The 22,006-nt window shown below is 47.3% G+C and overlaps 1 protein-coding gene across 1 annotated transcript in view; it reads left to right on the top strand.

Annotated features, from left to right (window-relative positions):
- The window catches only part of LOC126249227 (uncharacterized), a 300,476-nt gene extending 280,585 nt beyond the window's left edge, over positions 1 to 19,891 (top strand). The window contains exons 4-6 of the mRNA XM_049950883.1: positions 1,825 to 4,221; positions 13,207 to 13,273; positions 19,618 to 19,891. Coding sequence (XP_049806840.1) covers positions 1,825 to 4,221; positions 13,207 to 13,273; positions 19,618 to 19,891 — 2,738 coding nt within the window. The remainder of the gene's footprint in view (positions 1 to 1,824; positions 4,222 to 13,206; positions 13,274 to 19,617) is intronic.
- The last annotated feature ends 2,115 nt before the right edge of the window (positions 19,892 to 22,006 follow it).

The raw sequence follows: 22,006 nt of genomic DNA, 5'->3' as shown, positions 1-22,006 counted from the left end.
GCTGACAACAGAGTAAATACCCAATATGCATAACACTGAACACATAATTTTGAGGCATGTTTACGAAGACAGTAACAAAAAAGTAGTGCAAATCAGACTAACACAACAAACAAAATTATAAATTTCTGCTTACTTTTTAAACACTCTTTGTCTTGCAAGAATTTTTAAGTTTCAATGCAGTCCTTCAAAGAAAATTTCTACCTTTTATTAGAAACACAAAATAAGAACAAGCCTTAAATTCTACAGACTGATTGCATTAGATGGGGTTCGTTTTACGAATAGCAATAAAGGAACATACATTCACATGAACAGGTATTTGGTTCTATGTTTGTAGTAGAATCCTGACTTCCGTTCTTATGTTAATATTATTTACTTTATAATGTTGTGTTTCGGAAGAAGCTATCGCTTTTTGTATTCCTCATGGTCTTAATGCATTTGTCTAAAAATAAACGCAGCCGAGACGTATCCGTACAGGGCTTCGCCACACATTTGAAGCGCGCGCTGCGGCAGGGCCGGTACTACGTTGTGAAACAGCCTGTAGAAGCTCCTTGTGACGTACCTGGGTTGGCAGAGTGGGGACTCGCTCGCTCGCTCTTCAGTTTACCGACACACTACAGAGACTCTCCGTGTTCAGGAAGACTTTCGGGGTTTGATGATCAGTTAAACGCATTAATCCATAATGATCCACGTCAGTGTACCCGAAAAACGGCAAATGTGAACTTTGATCATTCCACCATCATGCGACATTTTCATGCAGGTTCAAAAATCGCGTGTATAGATACCGCAAGCTCCAAGGCAAAATCACAAAACTCCGCGTGTGGTGATATACACTACTGGCCATTCAAATTGCTACACCAAAAAGAAATGCAGATGATAAACGGGTATTTCTTGGACAAATAAATTATACTAGAACTGACATGTGATTACATTTTGCGCAATTTGGGTGTATAGATCCTGAGAAATCAGTACCCAGAACAACCACCTCTGGCCGTAATAACGGCCTTGACACGCCGGGGCATTGAGTCAAACAGAGCTTGGATGGCGTGTACAGGTACAGCTGCCCATGCAGCTTCAACACGATACCACAGTTCATCAAGCGTAGTGACTGGCGTATTATGAGGACCCCGTTGCTCGGCCACCATTGACCAGACGTTTTCAGTTGGTGATACATCTGGAGAATGTGCTGGCCAAGGCAGCAGTCGAACATTTTCTGTATCCAGAAAGGCCATACAGGACCTGCAACATGCGGTCGTGCATTATCCTGCTGAAATGTAGGGTTTCGCAGGGATCGAATGAAGGGTAGAGCCACGGGTCGTAACACATCTGAAATGTAACGTCCACTGTTCAAAGTGCCGTCAATGCGAACAAGAGGTGACCGAGACGTGTAACCAATGGCACCCTGTCTGTGATGCAGCGTCAAGGGTAAGCGCAGCCATGGTCTCCGAGCTGATAGTCCATGCTGCGGCAAACGTCGTCGAACTGTTCGTGCAGAATGCAGATGGTTGTTGTCTTGCAAACGTCCCCATCTGCTGGCTCAGGGATCGAGACGTGGCTGCACGATCCGTTACAGCCATGCAGATAAAATGCCTGTCACCTCGACTGCTAGTGATACAAGGCCGTTGGGATCATCTTCGTGGTGTTGCAATTTTTATGGCCAGTAGTGTATTTATGACTAAAGTCACTGTTATGTGTATCTGTTTTGTTTATGAAACTTATAGAAAAACGCTACGAACTTATGCACCAACGTAAGACATATATTACTCGTTTATTTTTTAACGTATCTGTATGTAGTAGGGAAGTACAACACGTGTCAACTTTGTACAGGAAGCGAGTGGAATACCGGCCGCTCAGGCAGCAGTCGGAGTACCACCTTGCCGTACAACAATAGCCCTCATTCCGAAGGCAACCTCGAGATCCTGGACAGCGCTGGCCGTACGTCCAGTTCGGGAACTGAGGCCAACAGTAGAGTTCCCGAGCTGCCAACTGTCATCAACTGCAAGCCGTGCTGCCCGGGAGCATCGCCCGTCAGCGTATCGTGTCCCAGCAGCCGAGCCTCGGTGGGCTGTCAGAGTGGTGAGCCGTCGACAACAGTGAGCAGCAGTTTTCGTACTGCGATAAATGTTAATGCCGAAGTCGGGCCCCGGAACTGTTGCGCCGAGAGCGACGTAACACCATCCTCAGCAACTGCAGCACTGCCTGCGTCGCACAACGGGGACACCTTTCTGGCAGAGTGTGTCCGCTTTCTCGAACGCGCAGATAAAGGCATGGAGCCCTTGACCCCCACCAGTGGCTGCTCGACGTCCAATCCCAGGAGCAAGTCGTCCAGCAGCAACGGCGGATATCTACAGTTCGTAGATCGCCCAGCTACGCCCTCCTCGAGCAGCAGCGCCAGTGTAAAGACGATCACGGACGTTCAGAGAGCACGCGATACGTTTTCAGCGTGCTCAAAACGAGACTCGAGGGTGTGTGCCCAAGTGAGCGGCAGAGACTCAGTGGATCCGTGTGCAGCGTTCAACAGTTTTACCGGTGGGTCGGGATGTGTTTCGAGAGCGGACAAGGCCATCAGTGTCAACGTGTTGCCGGAGGTGGGTGGGGGATGCGATGTGATTGCGGGTAGTAGCTACTGCGAGGGAGAGAGGGCGCAAGTTTGCGTTGCACGCTACTCCGCCTTGCCACGCTCCGTCTCCATGTTGGTTAATGTATCCTCTGCGGAGTGTAGCAGCAGCAGTGACGAGGAGGACTCGGAAAGCGGGCTGAGCCTGGTGGACAGCCTCGAAGACACGCAGCTGAAAGCGTTCTTCGTGCCAGTCGGAGGGTCCGGCCCGCGGCCCGCCACGGAGAGGGCGCTGGCTCTCAGCCTGCCTCGCAGCTTACACCGGAAGCTCTCCGAGCGCCGCCGTCAGCTCATCGAGAGGCAGCGTCGCTGCAGAGAGCAGCACAAGCTCTCCGCTCCAGTTACCGAAAAGCGGGACGCGAGGCCGGCGTCAAAACTCAACGCGAGTGCGCACTTGCACAAAAAACCGACGCTCAGTCTTCCAGATATCAACCAGCCCAGGCGTGCCTGCAGAAGACTCAGTCCACTAGTGTACAACGAATCTGCCAAGAGGGCAGAAAGTAACCACACCGAAGCCAACTGGAAAAGTACTTCTGTTGCACCACTTCCTCAGGACCGGCAACCCACGACAGACAAAGATAGCCCCAAAAAAATGGGTGTCTCTTCAGAAATACAGACTCAAGAGAAACGCCACAATTGTGCCACAACGTTTCTACCTCCACCTAGACATCGCTTAGACACAAAGACTTCCCAGAGAGACAGTGCCAAAGTAATTCGTAGACACTCATGCATCAATAACATGTCGGCATCACCGAGACCTAAACTAAGGACCTCTAGACGTACTTCTGATAGTATACAGAAAATAAAAAGGGCCAATAATGAAACCGCGAAGCCCATATCCGCAGATGGAAGAGATACTGCAGTTGTGGTTCCGCCTACAAAAACTGAAACGCCAATATTAGATACTCTTGAGCCACTTGAGCCAAATGTCATCGAGGAAGAGAATGTGCCTTTACTTATTCCAGATAACAGTTACAATGAAAAAGAGGAGAAAATTGAAGTGCCTTTGGAGTCAGCAGGCGTTACTAGCCAATGCAAGCCAGAAACGAATTCTGTAAGCGGAACAGACAAATTTCGGAATTTAGCCCCGGCTGAAGACACACGTGATCGAACAAACTGCCCCAAGCCCTTGTTAAAATCAGTAATTCCCACGAAACCTTTGTTAAAATCAGCTGTTCCCGTTAAGAAATGGACGAGCACAATGTACGGAAAGAAAGTGCCCGACAGTGATGCGATCGTACGGCCAAATTCTCGCAAACCGTCCCGGTTGCCCGTTAGAAAGCTTTCGAGGCTACTCCCACCAGCTCCTTCACCGTGCTCCAACAATTTGCTGTCCAGCACGTACTGCCACAGGTTCGAGGTAATTCCTGAAGAGAGAAGCGCTTCTCTCGACTCGTCGAACGAAGATACGGTCCGCAGCGTGGCAGACAGGTCGAGGCAATCGTCACTCTGCAACAAACTCACCAAGAAGGAGCTGGAAAACATAGAATCTTACAAGGGGAAAGAGGCTCTTTCCAACGAGAACGACCTGCTTTCCATTTCTAAGGGATGGATCAATTTCTACCTTCTGAAAGAGAATCGACTGGAAGACACGCCACTAGATGAACGTAAGTACTTCGTCACTTTTCAGTTAAGCTTTTGAAATAGCATAAACATAATGTTGTATATTACCTATCTATAAAAAGTATGAGAACCACCAAGTATATCTGATACTAAAGTACCAGGGCAAGATACACAGGTGCACAATATCTATCCAGTCCATGGCCAATTATTTTTTAAAACCTAAGCCACAGTTCTTATTCATGCACCTGTTCGCAGCTAGCTGTTTCAACTTTCTCAATGAGATATGACACCACAGTCTCTTTATATAGTTTTCTGATCATATAAGCTTTTCTACCAGATTTAGTTGCCATTCGTACGTTAGTAATCATACGTAGTTGCTACAACTACCTCATGGACACTAATATCAGTTTCAGTTTGGACATCTTCAAAGGGGTCAGGTCCATTTGTTGTCATTAGATTCAATATATTCCCATCATGAGTGCGCTTTCGAACGACCTATTTCAGGTATTTTTCAGAGAAGGCATTTTTTATAGTTGTTCAGTATATCTTGTCACGCCCACCGATTGTATAATTGTAATTATTCCAGTTGATTGTTGGATGATTATAGTCTCCTCCGATGACGAGAATGTGATTGGGGAACATATGTACTAGCGAACTTAGGTTTTCTCTAAAGCTTTTGATTACATCTGAAGATAATTGAGGTGGTCAACAAAAGGATTAAATTATAATTTTATGTCCACAATTGGTACTGAGTATTACCCAAACAATCTTGCAGGCAGCTTAAATTTCTATCTCAGTGTGTTTCAGTTTTTTGTCTGCTGCGATAAATACAGCACCTACATTTCCCATTAGCCTATACTTTTGATATGAATCTAAATTTCCCCCAAAAACCTCAGTGGTATCGATTTCGGGTTTTAACCATATTTCTGTACCTACTACTATGTGAGCTGCATTGATTTCTTGGGACATTTCAAGTTCCGACACCTTCTTGCGAATAGGTCTGCAGTTGATATCTAGGGTAATAATACTCTCGCCTGTGGCGGACTTTTCTGCGGATCTTACGCTAGTACTGAAAAGTTTCTTTCGTCCCTGCCTCAGGGTTTACGTGGCGTCGCGCGAAGTCAGACTCGTGGACGCGGCAAGAATCGACGTCCTCTAGGTGATACGCAGAGCGCGAAACAAATTACGCGACTCACTGCACCGAAGACTTAATTGGAAACGTTTATTGGCGGCACCTGATTTATTCTGCTGCACTGTCAGACACTCCAAATAGTGGCCGCCAGCCTCACTTTAACAGGTGAGACAAGGTTAAGCTCCTCACTATTCCAATACCATTATCAACCGCTATATCAGTCCAACTACATTCAGAGGGAATCCGAAGTCCGACCAGTAGATTGGAATATACACTACTGGCCATTAAAATTGCTACCCCAAGAAGAAATGCAGATGATAAACGGTTATTCTTTGGACAAATATATTATGCCAGAACTGACATGTGATTACATTTTCACGCAATTTGGGTGCATAGATCCTGAGAAATCAGTAGCCAGAACAACCACCTCTGGCTGTAATAACGGCCTTGATACGCCTGGGCATTGAGTCAAACAGAACTTGGATGGCGTGAACAGGTACAGCTGCCCATGCAGCTTCAACACGATACCACAGTTCATCAAGAGTAGCGATTGGCGTATTGTGACGAGCCAGTTGCTCGGCCACCATTGACCAGACGTCTTCAGTTGGTGAGAGATCTGCAGAATGTGCTGGCCAGGGCGGCAGTCGGACATTTTCTGTATCCGGAAAGGCCATACAGGACCTGCAACATGCGGTCGTGCATTATCCTGCTGAAATGTAGGGTTTCGCAGGGATCGAATGACGGTTAGAGCCACGGGTCGTAACACATCTGAAATGTAACGTCCACTGTTCAGAGTGCCGTCAAAGGGAACAAGAGGTGACGGAGACGTGTAACCAATTGCACCCCATACCATCACGCCGGGTGATACGCCAGTATGGCGATGACGAAAACATGCTTCCAATGTGCGTTCACCGCAATGTCGCCAAACACGGATGCGACCATCATGATGCTGTAAACAGAACCTGGATTCATCCAAAAAAATGACGTTTTACCATTCATGCACCCAGGTTCGTCGTTGAGTACACCATCGCAGGCGCTCCTGTCTGTGATGCAGCGTCAAGGGTAACCGCAGCAGCCGGCCGGTGTGGCCGTGAGGTTCTAGGCGCTTCAGTCTGGAACCGCGAGACCGCTAAGGTCGCAGGTTCGAATCCTGCCTCGGGCATGGATGTGTGTGATGTCCTGAGATTAGTTAGGTTTAAGTAGTTCTAAGTTCTAGGGGACTGATGACCACAGATGTTAACTCCCATAGTACTCAGAGCCATTTGAACATTTGGTAACCGCAACCATGGTCTCCGAGCTGATAGTCTATGCTGCTGCAAACGTCGTCGAACTGTTCGTGCAGATGGTTTTTGTCTTGCAAACGTCCCCATCTGTTGTCTCAGGCATCGAGACGTGGCTGCACGATCCGTTACAGCCATGCGGATAAGATGCCTGTCATCTCAACTGCTAGTGATATGAGGCCGTTGGGATCCAACACTGCGTTCCGTATCACCCTCCTGAACCCACCGATTCCATATTCCGCTAACAGTCATTGGATCTCGACCAACGCAAGCAACACGCCGGCCGCGGTGGCCGTGCGGTTCTAGGCACTTCAGTCCGGAACCGCGTGACTGCTACGGTCGCAGGTTCGAATCCTGCCCCGGGCATGGATGTGTGTGTTGTCCTTAGGTTAGTTAGGTTTAAGTAGTTCTAAGTTCTAGGGGACTGATGACCTCAGATGTTGAGTCCCATAGTGCTCAGAGCCATTTGAACCAACGCAAGCAACAATGTCGCCATACGATAAACCGTAATCGCGATAGGCTACAATCCGACCTTTACCAAAGTCGAAAACGTGATGGTACGCATTTCTCCTCCTTACACGAGGCATCACAACAACGTTTCACCAGACAACGCCGGTCAACTGCTGTTTGTGTATGAGAAATCGGTTGGAAACTTTCCTCATGTCAGCATGTTGTAGGTGTCGCCACAGGCGCCAACCTTGTGGTAATGCTCTGAAAAGTTAATCATTTGCATATCACAGCATCTTCTTCCTGTCGCTCAAATTTCGCGTCTGTAGCACGTCATCTTCGTGGTGTAGCAATTTTAATGGCCAGTAGTGTACCACTAACATTTCATACGCTGCCTCCAACTGGCCATTAGCAGATCTCACTGATATTCACCAGAACAGCAAAACAGGAATACAGTTTCAAGTTAATGGGGAAAGAATTACACGAAATCATTACTCTCGAATTGGCATGGAAATAAATGAAATTTGTTGACATGAATGCACCATAGCCAAATCCGTCACTTTCATCCAACACTTCCTCCGGCTAGCTAATCTAGTCTTAGTCAGCTCCGACCGCCACTCATTTAGGAGGATTAGGAAAAGTCCAGTTCATTTCATGCCCAAAAAAACCCTTTCTCCCTGCAGCCGGAAAGTGACTTAGTCGACTACAATAGCAGACAGGCAGACAGACGCCGGATCTAGAAGTGAGGGGTAATAGTTTGTTACTGGGCCTGACAAGCCTCCCCCTCCCCCTTTCACACACACACTAAGCTAATATAACTTGTCGACGCCTTAACGTTTAATGTTCCACAGATGTTTATGATTTTAATAGTATAACAATATAAAATATTTAAATATAATAATTTGAATAACATACTTTAAAAAAATTGAAGTTTACATGTGTCACACGATTGATTCAAGAGCTTTAATAGCAAAAAACTCTCATAACTTTTGCAACGTCTTAATTTACACGACGTAACATCGAAATGTGCACTCAGCATTATCAGCATTTCACTTAGCACTGAGACTGAGAACACAGGTCTGCAGACGAAGACTATGCGACTTGTAAATTATGAGGTTATGAGGAATGCTGTATCTTCCACATATATTCGGGAAGCTGAGACTGTGTTATTTTATGTTAGTGGAGGGTCTCTACCTTTCTGTCTTGACTTAGTCAGCATCGTGCTAGTGATCTTCCTTGTCATTTTCGAGGGTCACGGATTTTATGTTGCTTCATTATTTTCTAGAAGCTGGCTGAAAATTTGGAAATTGGTATATCTAAAAATAAGGTTACTCTGGCAAGCTATTGTTTGGTGGGGAGGATCGTGACCCTCTCGACCCCCCTCATTCCGTACCTCGGATCTGTACCTCACTCCTAATCCATTTAAGTAGACCCTACAGCTCTCAACCATATGAAGCAAACCTAGGAAGCCGCGACCTAGCTTGTCACAGAACCTCCGAAGTCTCTAGTTTAAGTAATCCAACACACTCAGAACCAGCCGGCTACCATCAGTTAAGGGGACATTGCTGCAGATAGTGAGCTTGGATGAAGTTCTGCGATCAAGGCTGGTCTTCTCAAACTTCTCTGCCATTTGTTGGAGTGATCCATGTATGATTTTGGAGCCCAAACAACAGTCATCGTTTGATCCAAGGTGCATCACAATCCGCAACTGGTTGCCCCCTTTTCCCTCAATGGCTGCTGGAACAATCTCTTCAACATGTTGAATGTTGATTCTTCCAATCACTTGCTGCCATTTTCCTAAGGAGGAACACTTATTCTCCGTACATTGGAGCCGCTGACAAATAATACACCCCTGCTCTTCTGCGTTTGGCTTCCCTTCACGTTGGACATCGCAGGTTTCCCAACAGATGAAGTATGTCTCACTTACTCAGTTTCAATTTATTTGCACGATAGCACCTATGACGTCACTCACAGTTTAGTGGACGAATTTTCATACATTCTGTAATTCCTGTAGAGGAATCAGTTTCCACAGGAGAGGATAGTGTCTGTGATACCTGTCGTATCCGTGGTACATGTCTCTCTGTAGCCCTCCCAACACTCTCATTTGCAGTGACAGCAGTCAGGACGATTTCCAACTGCTTACGAGCAGGAACTAACTCATCCCATGCCCGAGAACAGCATTCACAGTGCAGCTGCATTGTGACTGTATAATGTTGTACAGAACAGTAAACAAATAACGTTGAACAGAGTTTGCTGATACCCTGTTAATTTCTGGATCTGTTGTGGTATATATAGTATGTGTTCCCTTTAAGAACTGAAATGATTAACTCCCAGCACAGAGATTTCTGTAATGACATCGAAAAAAACTTAGAATCTCATTGACCGCAGTAGAATGGTCTTCAGTAATGAGCCCGGCTTCGAACTGAACTCCGATCCCTGCGAAAACGTGTCTGGGGACACCCCGGACAGCGGTAGGGTACCAACCTGACTGTCGCACGCCAATGGGCCGACAACCACGAGTAATGGTCCGGGAGGCCAATTCTTTTCGCAACAGGACTCCTTTCGTTGTCATTAGCGGCACCCTTCCAGCACAGCGGTACGTCAACGATATTCTACGCCCCGATTGTTGCATCTCATGGCAACCCATCTTAGGCTTACATTTCAGCAAGATAATGTCCACCCATACACGGCGAGAGTTTCTACGGCTTGTTGTCGTGCTTGCCAAACCCTACCTTGGCCAGCAAGGTCGCTGAATCTCTGTCCAGTTGAGAACGTTTGGAGCATTATGGGCAGGACCCCCGAACAAGCTCGGTATTTTGACCATCTAACTAGCCAATTGGACAGAATTTGGCACGATATGCGTAAGGAATACATCCAACAACTCTGTCAATCAATGCCAATCCGAATAACTGTTTGCGTAGGGGCCAGAGGTGGACCAACGTGTTACTGACTTGCTTCATAATGAAGCTCTTTCTTTTGCATAAATCCTCAAATCTTTCCAGAAATTGTACATATTTGTTTGTTTGTACACGTACGTCACATCTACCAATTCCCATCCCATTCGGGTAATTCCTTCGTGATGTGTCTTTTTTCTGTCTTAGAGTGTATTTGAATAATTACGGGAACCAAAATATGCATCCCCAGAAGAATATATGTCACTAACTGCACGAGATGTGGTGTCCAGGTAATCTGCCTCCTACAGCACTAACGCCACTCGTAATTCGCGAAGTCACTCTTAGTCAACTGATGTCTCTTTTGTTATTTAGATCCTTTTCGAGTGTTAAGGGCTTGCGGATTAATGATGCACCCCGTAGGGATTCTATTTGATGGAGCAATTGAATTTACCTGTTTACTGTTATTAAGCAGATTACTGTTTTTCTATACACTCTTCGTTACAGTTTCAGTTCTATTTATTATTTATGTTTGTGGTTGGTTGGTTGTTTGGGGGAAGAGACCAAACAGCGAGGTTATCGGTCTCATAGGGTTAGGGAAGGATGGGGAAGGAAGTCGGCCGTGCCCTTTCAAAGGAACCATCCCGGCATTTGCCTGGAGCGATTTAGGGAAATCACGGAAAACCTAAATCAGGATGGCCGGACGCGGGATTGAACCGTCGTCCTTCCGAATGCGAGTCCAGTGTGCTAACCACTGCGCCACCTCGCTCGGTTATGTTTGTGGTGTGCTTTGATAGTGTTTATTTAATGCGTAACACACAACTGTTCATTGAGTCTAAACTAGAGAAAGGGAAGAAAGATAAGGGTTTAAAGCTCCGTCGTAGACAAGGTCATCAGAGACGGAGCCCAAGCTCCGATTGACGAAGAAACTTGTCAGCGCCGTTTCAATGGAACCATCACAGTATTTGCCTTAGGCCGTTTAGGACAGTCACGGAAAACTTAAATGTGGATGGCCAGACAGGGATTCGAACCACTGCTGTGCCGAATGCGAGCAGAGTGGCTTACCACGACGCTACCTCACTCGATCCCCAAATTGAAATTTTGTCATCTAGAGTTTGTGTTCACTGAGTCATCCTATTGATCAGTTCACTAGTGATGAATCTGGTTATTTCTTATGAGACAACTCCTAAATTAATCCTGCTGGAACGGTCAAATTCGATGTCTTCATGCTCAATATTTGTGTCTGTCTACGTAGATCAGGCGTATATCTTTTTGGATTTTCATTGTAACCGAACAGGGCGCAAGAGGAAAGACAAAAACAAAAACTCAAGGGCCACGCGGCGTCATGCTAAGCTTTTCAGGAATGCTATTCCATATTGTTTCATTGGAAACACAGCGAAATTCCCTGTCAGCTGAGGTGTGAGGCTTACGCAGACACAAGTTTGGCTAGCCCCTGCCGTAATACACTACTGGTCATTAAAATTGCTACACCACGAAGATGACGTGCTACAGACGTGAAATTTAACCGACAGGAAGAAGATGCTGTGATATGCAAATGATTAGCTTATCAGAGCATTCACACAAGGTTGGCGCCGGTGGCGACACCTACAACGTGCTGACATGAGGAAAGTGTCCAACCGATTTCTCATTCACAAACAGCAGTTGACCGGCGTTGCCTGGTGAAACGTTGTTGTGATGCCTCGTGTAAGGAGGAGAAACGCGTACCATCACGTTTTCGACTTTGGTAAAGGTCGGATTGTACCCTATCGCGATTACGGCTTATCGTATCGCGACATTGCTGCTCGCGTTGGTCGAGATCCAAAGACTGTTAGCAGAAGGAATCGGTGGGTTCAGTAGGGTAATACGGAACGCCGTGCTGGATCCCAACGGCCTCGTATCACTAGCAGTCGAGATGACCGGCATCTTATCCGCATAGCGGTAACGGATCGTGCAGCCACGTCTCTATCCCTGAGTCAACAGATGGGGATGTTTGCAAGACAACAACCGTCTGCACGAACAGTTCGACGACGTTTGCAGCAGAATGGACTATCAGCTCGGAGACCATGGCTGCGGTTACTTTTGACGCTGCATCACAGACAGGAGCGCCTGCGATGGTGTACTCAACGACGAACCTGGGTGCACGAATGGCAAAACGTCATTTTTTCGGATGAATCCAGGTTCTGTTTACAGCATCATGGTGGTCGCATCCGTGTTTAGCGACATCGCGGTGAACGCACATTGGAAGCGTGTATTCATCATCGCCATACTGGCGTATCACCCGGCGTGATGGTATGGGGTGCCATTGGTTACACGTCTCGGTCACCTCTTGTTCGCATTGACGGCACTTTGAACAGTGGACGTTACACTTCAGATGTGTTACGACCCGTGGCTCTAACCTTCATTCGATCCCTGCGAAACCCTACATTTGAGCGGAATAATGCACGACCGCATGTTACAGGTCCTGTACGGGCCTTTCTGGATACAGAAAATGTTCGACTGCTGCCCTGGCCAGCACATTCTCGAGATCTCTCACCAACTGAGAATGTCTGGTCAATGGCGGCCGAGCAACTGGCTCGTCACAATACGCCAGTCACTACTCTTGATGAAGTGTGGTATCGTGTTGAAGCTGCATCGGCAGCTGTACCTGTACACGCCATCCAAGCTCTGTTTGACTAAATGCCCAGGCGTATCAAGGCCGTTATTACGGCCAGAGGTGGTTGTTCTGGGTACTGATTTCTCAGGATCTATGCGTACAAACTAAGTTTAAATGTAATCACATGTCAGTTCTAGTATAATATATTTGTCAAATGAATACCCGTTTATCATCTGCATTCCTTCTTGGTGTAGGAATTTTAATGGCCAGTAGTGTATGATCTTATTTATGGTACATCAGTGCCATCATGGTTATGTACCATTTGATACCCATTTGCAGACAAAGGGAACCTCTAGAGTTCATCTATCCACCTTCCTAGGCCATTATCTAGGTCTTTCAGAATCTAGTACAGACCCTGCACGAAACGTTAGCGGCTAAGCTAAGCCTGATTATACAGTATGTTTAAATACGTTTTTGTATGTAATATTTACTTCTCCTTCATCACTTACTTTTCAATAAAAGAAATTTAATTTTTATTATTTTTGGATTAAGTTCTTGTGTTATTTTTGAAATAAAAAAATTTTTAGTTTAGTTTAACGCAAATAAATATAACTGTGAAGGTGTGGGTGTACTATAGGTTGGATATTGTTGGTCTGTGTATTGTTGGTTACGTCTGTATCTTGCAGGAGGCGGGCGACAGCTGACCGCCCCCGCCCCCGCCCCCACACCCGCGGCCGCGACGGCCGTGGAATCGTCGCCAGCGTACAGCAGCGACTCGCCGCCGTCGCCCCCGCCGCCCCCGCCGGCCCGCCGCCGCCACCGCCCCCGGCAGCAGCCCGCCCCGCTGCCGCGACCCGCCTCTCCTGCCTCTCCGGCGTGCGCAGCTGCCACAGGTTGGGCATGTTCTCGCCTCCCGCTGTCCTCTTCTGCTGTAACGAGCCACCCAAACGTCCGATCACACGCAACTGTATCTCTGGTAACACGAACATAGGAAGTGAAACCGTCGGCATTCAAAATAGCTTTGGCTCCTCTCGGAACTTGGATAAATACACTGAGGTGGCAAAAGTCACGGGATACATCCTAATATCGTGACGGACCTCCTTTTGGCTGGAGTAGTGCAGCATTTCAACATGCCATCGATTCAACAAGTCGTTGGGATTCCCCTGCAGAAATATTGGTAGCGAAACCGGTGCCGGTTCAGGGTTCTGTGCACGAACAGGCCTTTCGAAAATGTTCCATATACGATTGATGGACTTTATTTCGGCGATATGGATAGCAAATCATTCTCGCGAAACTGAAAACTGACAGCATTGTTCTTCAAACCAATCGTTAAAAATTGCGACCCAGTGACGTGGCGCACGGCAGTTGTCTCCAAGTAGCCGAACATAACCGTTTCCAGTAAATGATCAGTTAAATTTGAGAGGAGGACCAAGTCCATTTCATGTAAACGCAGTCCACACCACCAGCTTGTATAGTATTTTGTTGACAGCTTGGGTCCATGGGGCAACGGCCTTGCCGTAGTGGGCACACCGGTTCCCGTGAGATCACGGAAGTTAAGCGCTGTCGGGAGTGGCCGGAACTTGGATGGGTGACCTTCCGGGCTGCCATGCGCTGTTGCCATTTTTCGGGGTGCCAATTGAGGAGCTACTCGACCGATTAGTAGCGGCTCCGGTCAAAGAAAACCATCATAACGACCGGGAGAGTGGTGTGCCGACGACATGCCCCTCCTATCCGCATCCTCCGCTGAGGATGACACGGCGGTCGGATGGTCCCGATGGGCCACTTGTGGCCTGAAGACGGAGTGCATTGGGTCCATGGCTTCATGGCGTCTTGCCACCTGAAATCGGAACTCATCCGACCATGCCACAGTTTTCCAGTCGTTCAGGGGTCCAACTGATACGGTCACGAGCATAGGAAAGGCGCTGCGCGCAATGTCGTGCTATCAGCAAAGGCACTCGCATTGGTCGTGTGCTGCCGTAGCCCATTAACGCCAAATTTCGTCGCACTGTCTTAACGGATACGCTCGTTGTACGTTCCACATTGATTTCTGCAGTTAATTCAAGCAGTGTTGCTTGTCTGTTAGCACTGACAACTCTACACAGACGCCGCTGCTCTCGGTCGTTAAATGAAGGCCGTCGGCTACAGCGTTGTCCGTCGTGAGAGATAATGCCTGAAATATGCTATTCTCGGCACACTCTCGACTCTGTAGATCTCGAAATATTGAATTCCTTAACGATTTCGGAAATGAAATGTCACTGGACATTTTTTCTTGTTTTGGTCCATACTGCCACTTCCCAAAATATGGTAAGCAAAGAGCTTGCAGTAGAAGAGATTTGTTTCACAGTATCGAAGATGAAAAATTGCTCGTGGCTCTTAAGGTATGCATTTTCGACCCTATGTTTACTGATACTTTTTGCTTCTAGTATCGTGTACTTTCAACTGTGCGCGTTTATGCCATTAATTATGATACACCCTGAATGTGAGAACGCGACAAATTCTTGACATTATTAAAGTGCGGATTCACTGGTAGTGTTGGAACTCCTATGGAAATCAATAATTACGAGTAGAAGGTTAATGGACAAGGGACCCTGCACTGCAGCGTGTAATAGTTGGAAATTTGAGTCGGTCAAGTACTGTGTCCGAAAGGCCGAAATGGTTAATGAGCGGTAAATTCAGGTTCGAGTCCCGAGCCAGCACAAATTTTCAGTTTCGGCATTGCTTTATCACAGTGCCCTGTGCTGCTGGAAGTCAGAAGTTTCCCACTCATCCTTACCCTTTCTTTCTTCATCCTCTTTTTCATATAAAAATAAGTGCATTCGTTGTCATGATGAGGAAACGGAGCGATTTATCTGACGTCCAAAAATTCATCGTCATTGGTTTTAGGGTCAAGGGTCTCTCTGCAGGAGAGACGCTCAGTAGCTCGGTACGGGCTTTTGTTAAAGTTTCGAGAACATACCTTCACCGAAGAGTCAAGCAGTATATTGCTCCCTCCTACGTATATCTCGCGAAGAGACCATGAGGATAAAATCAGAGAGATTAGGGCCCATACAGAAGCATACCGACAATCCTTATTTCCACGAACAATACGAGACTGGAATAGAAGGGAGAACCGATAGAGGTACTCAAGGTACCCTCCGCCACACGCCGTCAGGTGGCTTGCGGAGTATGGATGTAGATGTAGATGTAGATGCATTTCCGAAACGGCTAAGTTTGTAAACTATTTACGTGCCTCCGTGGTTAAAGTATACCGTGCGTCGCAAAATGGCTCTATCCAAAACCGGCGACGAGGCGAATATTGGGCCCCATGGGCCATAGATGCGGGGGTGAACGACGGCTGCAGAAGTGTGTACCGACAAATGGACGTGCAACTGTTGAGCAGCTGAGCACCCAGATGAATCAAGGGGCTGCCAACAATGTCTCTTCAACGACTGCTCAGCGAACGTTGTTGTGTATGGGCCTCCGCTACTGGCTCTTGGTTCGTGCGCTCACTGCTTTTCATCGGCGACGAAGATTGGAATTTGCAAGCCCATATCGCAACTGGACATCCACTGGATGGCAATAGGTGGCCTTTTGAGATGAGTCACATTTTATGCTCCATTGGACAGATGGCCTTTGGCGTGTACGGTGTGAAACGTCTGAAAGCAAACACCCTGCAACTGTCGCCAGAAGGGTCCAGGCCAGAGGAGGGAGTGTGGTATGTTTCCTTGGAATTTTCTGGGCGATCTCATCATTATGGGAGGCACTGTGGATCAAAGTAAGTACGCATCCATCCTTGGGGAGCATGTCCACCCCTACATGCAGTTTGTTTCTCGGGATGATGGCATCTACAACATGTCACACAGCTCACAGTGTACGTGGCGTGAGCACCAGGAACAGTTTACCTCTACTCTGCAGGCCACCAAACTCCCTGTACTAAAACCCAATCGAGAATCTTTGGAACAACCTTGAGCGGGCTGTTCGTGCCACAGATCCTCAACCGATAAAACTAGCGCAGCCGGCTACGGCACTGAAGTCGGCATGGCTCCACATCCCCGTCTGCACCTACCCGAAACTCATTGACACTCTCCTGCACGTCTCGTAGTGGTCCGCGCTGCAAAAGCTGATTATTAGATCTTTTGACAGGTAGTTCAAATGGTTCAAATGGCTCTGAGCACTATGGGACTTACCATCTGAGGTCATCAGTCCCCTAGATTTAGAACTACTTAAACGTAACTAATCTATGGACATCACACACATCCATGCCCGAGGCAGGATTCGAACCTGCGACCGTAGCAGCAGCGCGGTTTCGGACTGAAGCGCCTAGAATCGCTCGGCCACAGCGGCCGGCTTGACAGGTGGTCACATTAATTTGACTGGACAGTGTATACGTAGAACAACACAGCACTGACTGCCTAATATGTATGCGTGATTCAGACGGAATCACTGAACAAGATTGCTCCCTCCACTCTCCAATACACACATACACACACACACACACACACACACACACACTAAAACAATCGTTAGTGCACCGTTGCTTCGTTTATTCTAGTTTGGCCTCTGTGGCTGAGCGGTTCTAGGCGCTTCAGTCTGGAACCGCGCTAGAAGAAAGGATGGGGCCCCTCCACGCCCACACCAACGTGGGGACCAAACCAAAGGTTCTACTGTCACTGGCGCCAGGGCAAGCGCCAAGGGAACAAAACCTCTGCGACGGTAGGACGGGTAGTAAGGGCAGTAGCGGCTTGCTAGCTGCGACAGTGCATGCAAGGTGTGGTTGTGTTAGTGCGAGTTATCGTGCATCGTTACCTTTGCCATTGCGGAAGCTCGTTGTAGGGCTTGCTGCAGTTGCTGCGTCCCTGTAACAGTTCAAGGTCGTCATACATTAGTGGGCGATCGGTCATAGATCAGCACACAGTGTAAGGGGGGGGGGGGGGGTGGCTGGTTTGCGTGCTGAGTACAGTACGGTTTCCCTTCGATTGCCTGTTTTTCGGCGGGTCGAGCATCTGGGGTTACCAGTAGTAGCTGTGTTGCAGGGGCTGGCCAGTACTGTCGTGTTGGCGTGCTTTGGACCATAGATGTTTAGTTTCTTGCCAATAGTGTCTTAGGTCTACTATGTTTCCACCTATGGTTGTGGTCGTAGTTACCCAGAGAACGGATAAACGGGTTACACGAGTCTCTCGCGTTATTGTACAGTCGTGTAGAGAGTTTTTGGAATACCTGCAAGATGGTATGTAGCCGGTACTCCCGGTGAAGGTCCGCGGTACGTGTGTAGCGCGGAGCGTTGCTTATGATTCTGAGTACTTTGTTCTGTATGAGCTGCAGACGGCGCAGGCGTGTGGGCGCAGCGTATCCCCAGACAGGGGCTGCGTACGTCATCAGTGGTCGGATAAGTTTCATGTACATCGATCTAGACACCCTCCTATTCAGTGTGCTACGCCTGTTAAGCACACGGTAGAGTTGTTTGAGCCTCGCGTTTGCTTTGTTGGTCATGTGTTGAATGTGGTCCCCCCCCCTAGAGTAGTTTCCGGTCCAGCCAGACACCGAGGTATTTGATCTTCTCGCGGAAACGTATTGGGCGTACATGTAGTATTATTGGGTTCCAGTGCTGATGTCTGCGCAGTAGTTTCGGTCTTCTAGTGAACAGAACGACTACGCACTTGTCGACGTTTACTCTAACACGCCATTTCACCAGCCAAGGCTCTGCCGCTCTTAATGCAGTCTGTAGTCGTGAGTTAATGTTAGACGGCTTCCAGTCTTGTGCAAGGATGGCAGTGTCATCCACGTAGATTGCCACCGTTGTGTTGTGTGTAGCTGGGAGGTCGTTAATGTAGAGGTTAAACAGTAAGGGCCCTAGGATGCTTCCTTGGGGTACTCCTGCCTGGATACCATGTCGTGTCGATTGTTTTCCCTGCACGTCGGTGTTAAACCGCGCTGCTGCTACGGTCGCAGGTTCGAATCCTGCCTCGGGCATGGATGTGTGTGATGTCCTTGGATTAGTTAGGTTTAAGCAGTTCTAAGACTAGGGAACTGATGACAGATGTTAAGTCCCGTAGTGCTTAGAGCCATTTTTTTTTCTAGCATAAGCAAACAAATTTACGATTTGGTTTTATCTGTTACGCTAAAATGTTCTGGCGATACCGGGTTCGGTTGGGACTTCCGTTGTTTCTTCATGAAAGTGACCAAGTTGTTTTAGTTTAGAAGTGATCTCGGTGAATAGCATTGTTCGGGTAAGTTAGCATTTACAAATAACCACAAGAGATGAGGCATAGCAAAAGATGGAGACACGCAATACGGCATTTGCAGTAGCTTAGCACAGTTTACAATACTTCTCCGATGGGAGAAAAATTACATGGAATTCTATCAGTCGACAGAATTGTAAGTGTACAAAGTTCACTAAAACACAGGAAAAGAAATGCATTCTCTATAGTTTTCATTCAATAAGTGACAACCTCTCATAATTTCTTAATTACAGTAATTGGATTATGTTCTTGTACAATAGTATGGTGCTGAACTCCACTGACCAATTTTGATGTAGCAGGACGTGTAGTTTGAAGGAAGTTTGTGTGCCAAAGAATCTCCTTTTCTCACGAAAAGCAGATTGCTGTTCGATCTTACTTGCTTACAACAGTGGTCCCTTAGGTACGAAAAGCTACGAAAACTTGGGGTCAGAGCTATCCGCAATACGGCCAAGTAACTAACAGAGTCGTATTTTAAACCACAAAGAACAATAACTTCCTCCAAATTGCAATACGTCAACAACTGGTGCAGAAACTGATGATTCAAGGAGGCAGCAACCAAAATTCAGGTACCAGTTTCGACTTAAAGTAAAAATCTCAATCAAAAATCAATCACTCTCTCTCTCCAAACACATATATAAATATTGATTTTATTATAAAAAAAAGTCATTTTACATTCAAGCGAATTTACCACGCGCTTTCGAGTTGGACTGTACGAGCGAAGCACTCGGCCTCTGTTCATCGTAACAACTGTAGCTTGGTAAAAGGTAAACCGCAGGATTCTACTCGATACATGGACTTCTGTAGTGCGCTCGTGCATTTTTTTAATATTCTGCATACGTTTATTAAGTCATTGAGACCTTATTGGTATTAATGAGGCAGCCCGTCCCAATCGCAGCTGACCACTACAGGCAGAGTTTGTGCCGCAGGATGGTCAGTGACGGTGGCGGCCAACCTGCACCAGTCCGAGGAGCTGGAGATGCGGCTGTCGTTCCCGGCGTGCGTGCACAGCGCGGTGACCAGCCAGTCGGACTCCGGCGTGGGCGAGGAGAACAGCGGCTGCCTCGTCGCCACTCCGCAGCCTCCGCCGCCGGCGCTGCCCCCGAGCCAGCCGCGCTTCACGCTCACCCTGCGCAGCCGCGCTCAGCGTACGTAACTCGCCTCCTTTCTGCTCCTCCTCCTTTACTCCCTTATTTATTACCATTCTGGCCGTAATTTTGCGCATAGCTTCGGCGAGATGCTGCATTCCGACATAAGACGTCCGTAGCGAGTGGAAAGCAAGAGACCTAACAAGGGAATCTCCCCATCGCATCCCTCTCAGATTTAGTTATAAGTTGGCACTGTGGATAGGCCTTGAAAAACTGAACATAGATCAATCGAGAAAACAGGAAGAAGTTGTGTGGAACTATGAAAAAAATAAGCAAAATATACAAACTGAGTAGACCCTGCACAAGATAGGCAACGTCAAGGATAGTGTGAGCCCAGCAGTGCCGTGGTCCCGTGGTTAGCGTGAGCAGCTGCGGAACTTGAGGTCCTTGGTTCAAGTCTTCCCTCGAGTGAAAGGTTTACTTTCTAAAATGTAGACTTTCACGGCCGGAAATATCATGTCCATTATAATTATCCTGAATGACGACGATAGTATTTCGGTTCTCCCAGCTGACAAAGGAAGCGAAACGGTGGTTATGGATGTGGCCGACTATCAGAGTAAAATTACTGATCTACTGGATCCGCAAGCATATAGGAAGCTGAATAAAGACCCCACTAACAACGTTCTCAGAACTGTGTCGTGGTTAATAAAAAAGTCCTCCATTGAAGAGAGTGTACAGAAAGGTCTCTGCAATTCGGTTGCGCTACCACCGAGGCTTTATGGATTGCCCAAAATTCATAAAGAAAATGTGCCGTTAAGACCGATACTAAGTGCCATTGGTTCGCCAACCTACTCGTTAGCCAACTTTTTGACTACGCTGTTGAAACCACATGTGGACCGTTCGGACTCTTATATAAAGAATTCGACACATTTCATCAGCCGATTGAATGGCATAGTGGTCCAGCCGGAGGACATATTGGTCAGCTTCGATGTGGTATCGCTGTTTACCATGGTTCCACTTAATGATGTATTGGAACAGCTGGATCGAATTTTTCCTGCCGATATTTCAGAACTGTTTAAGTGTTGTTTGACGACCACATACTTCAAATGGCCTCCCGTGGCCGTTATCGGAAACACGCCATTATGTTACGGTTCAAATGGCTCTGAGCACTATGGGACTCAACATCTTAGGTCATAAGTCCCCTAGAACTTAGAACTACTTAAACCTAACTAACCTAAGGACAACACACACATCCATGCCCGAGGCAGGATTCGAACCTGCGACCGTAGCGGTCGCGCGGTTCCAGACTGTAGCGCCAGAACCGCTCGGCCACCAGCGGCCGGCGACCACATACTTCAAGTGGAATGAACAGTTTTATGAGCAAACGGATGGCGTGGCTATGGGAAGCCCCCTAAGTCCCGTAATTGCAAACTTCTTTATGGAGAAATTCGAAGAACAGGCCTTAGGTACTGCCAGCAAAAACCCAGATGTATGGTTCCGATACGTGGATGACACGTTTGTGCTGTGGAGACATGGTAGGGAGGAACTAAGCCGGTTCCACGAACATCTGAACAGCATAAACTCGAGAATTCAGTTTACTATGGAGGAGGAGGTAGACGGCAAATTACATTTCCTCGATGTGCTTGTTTTTAGAAACGAAAATGATAGTTTGGGCCACTCATTATACCGCAAACTCACGCACACGGACCGTTATTTGCACCGGGATTCGAACCACCACCCACAACAGAAGCGGGGTGTTATCAAGACGTTAGGGGACAGAGCTAGAAATATTTGTGAACCTGAGTTGCTCGATGCTGAGATGGAACATCTCCACAATGCACTAATGAAGAACGGATATTCGTCCGCCGAAATAAAACGTGCGTTGAGGCAGCCACGCAGAAATCATACTGACGTACAGGCTACTGAAGAATCTAAGGTTTTCCTGCCGTTTGTTAAAAATGTAACGGAAAGAATAGGGAGGATCTTGACGAAGCGGAATATTACCGTAATTTACAAGCCCACCAGGAAGATACAGGAATACCTTAAGCCTGCCAAGGACGCTCGCAAACCTTTGGAAAAAGCTGGAGAGTATAGGATCCCATGCAGTTGTGGTGATGTTTATGTGGGTACCACTAAAAGAAATGTTTTTAAACGTTTGGAAGAGCACAAGGGAAATTGCAGAA

This window comes from Schistocerca nitens, chromosome 3 (assembly GCF_023898315.1).
Source record: "Schistocerca nitens isolate TAMUIC-IGC-003100 chromosome 3, iqSchNite1.1, whole genome shotgun sequence".
NCBI classification, from domain to species: domain Eukaryota; kingdom Metazoa; phylum Arthropoda; class Insecta; order Orthoptera; family Acrididae; genus Schistocerca; species Schistocerca nitens.
The sequence above is the reverse complement of the archived record's forward strand: the minus strand, read 5'-3'. Positions and strand labels throughout refer to the sequence as shown.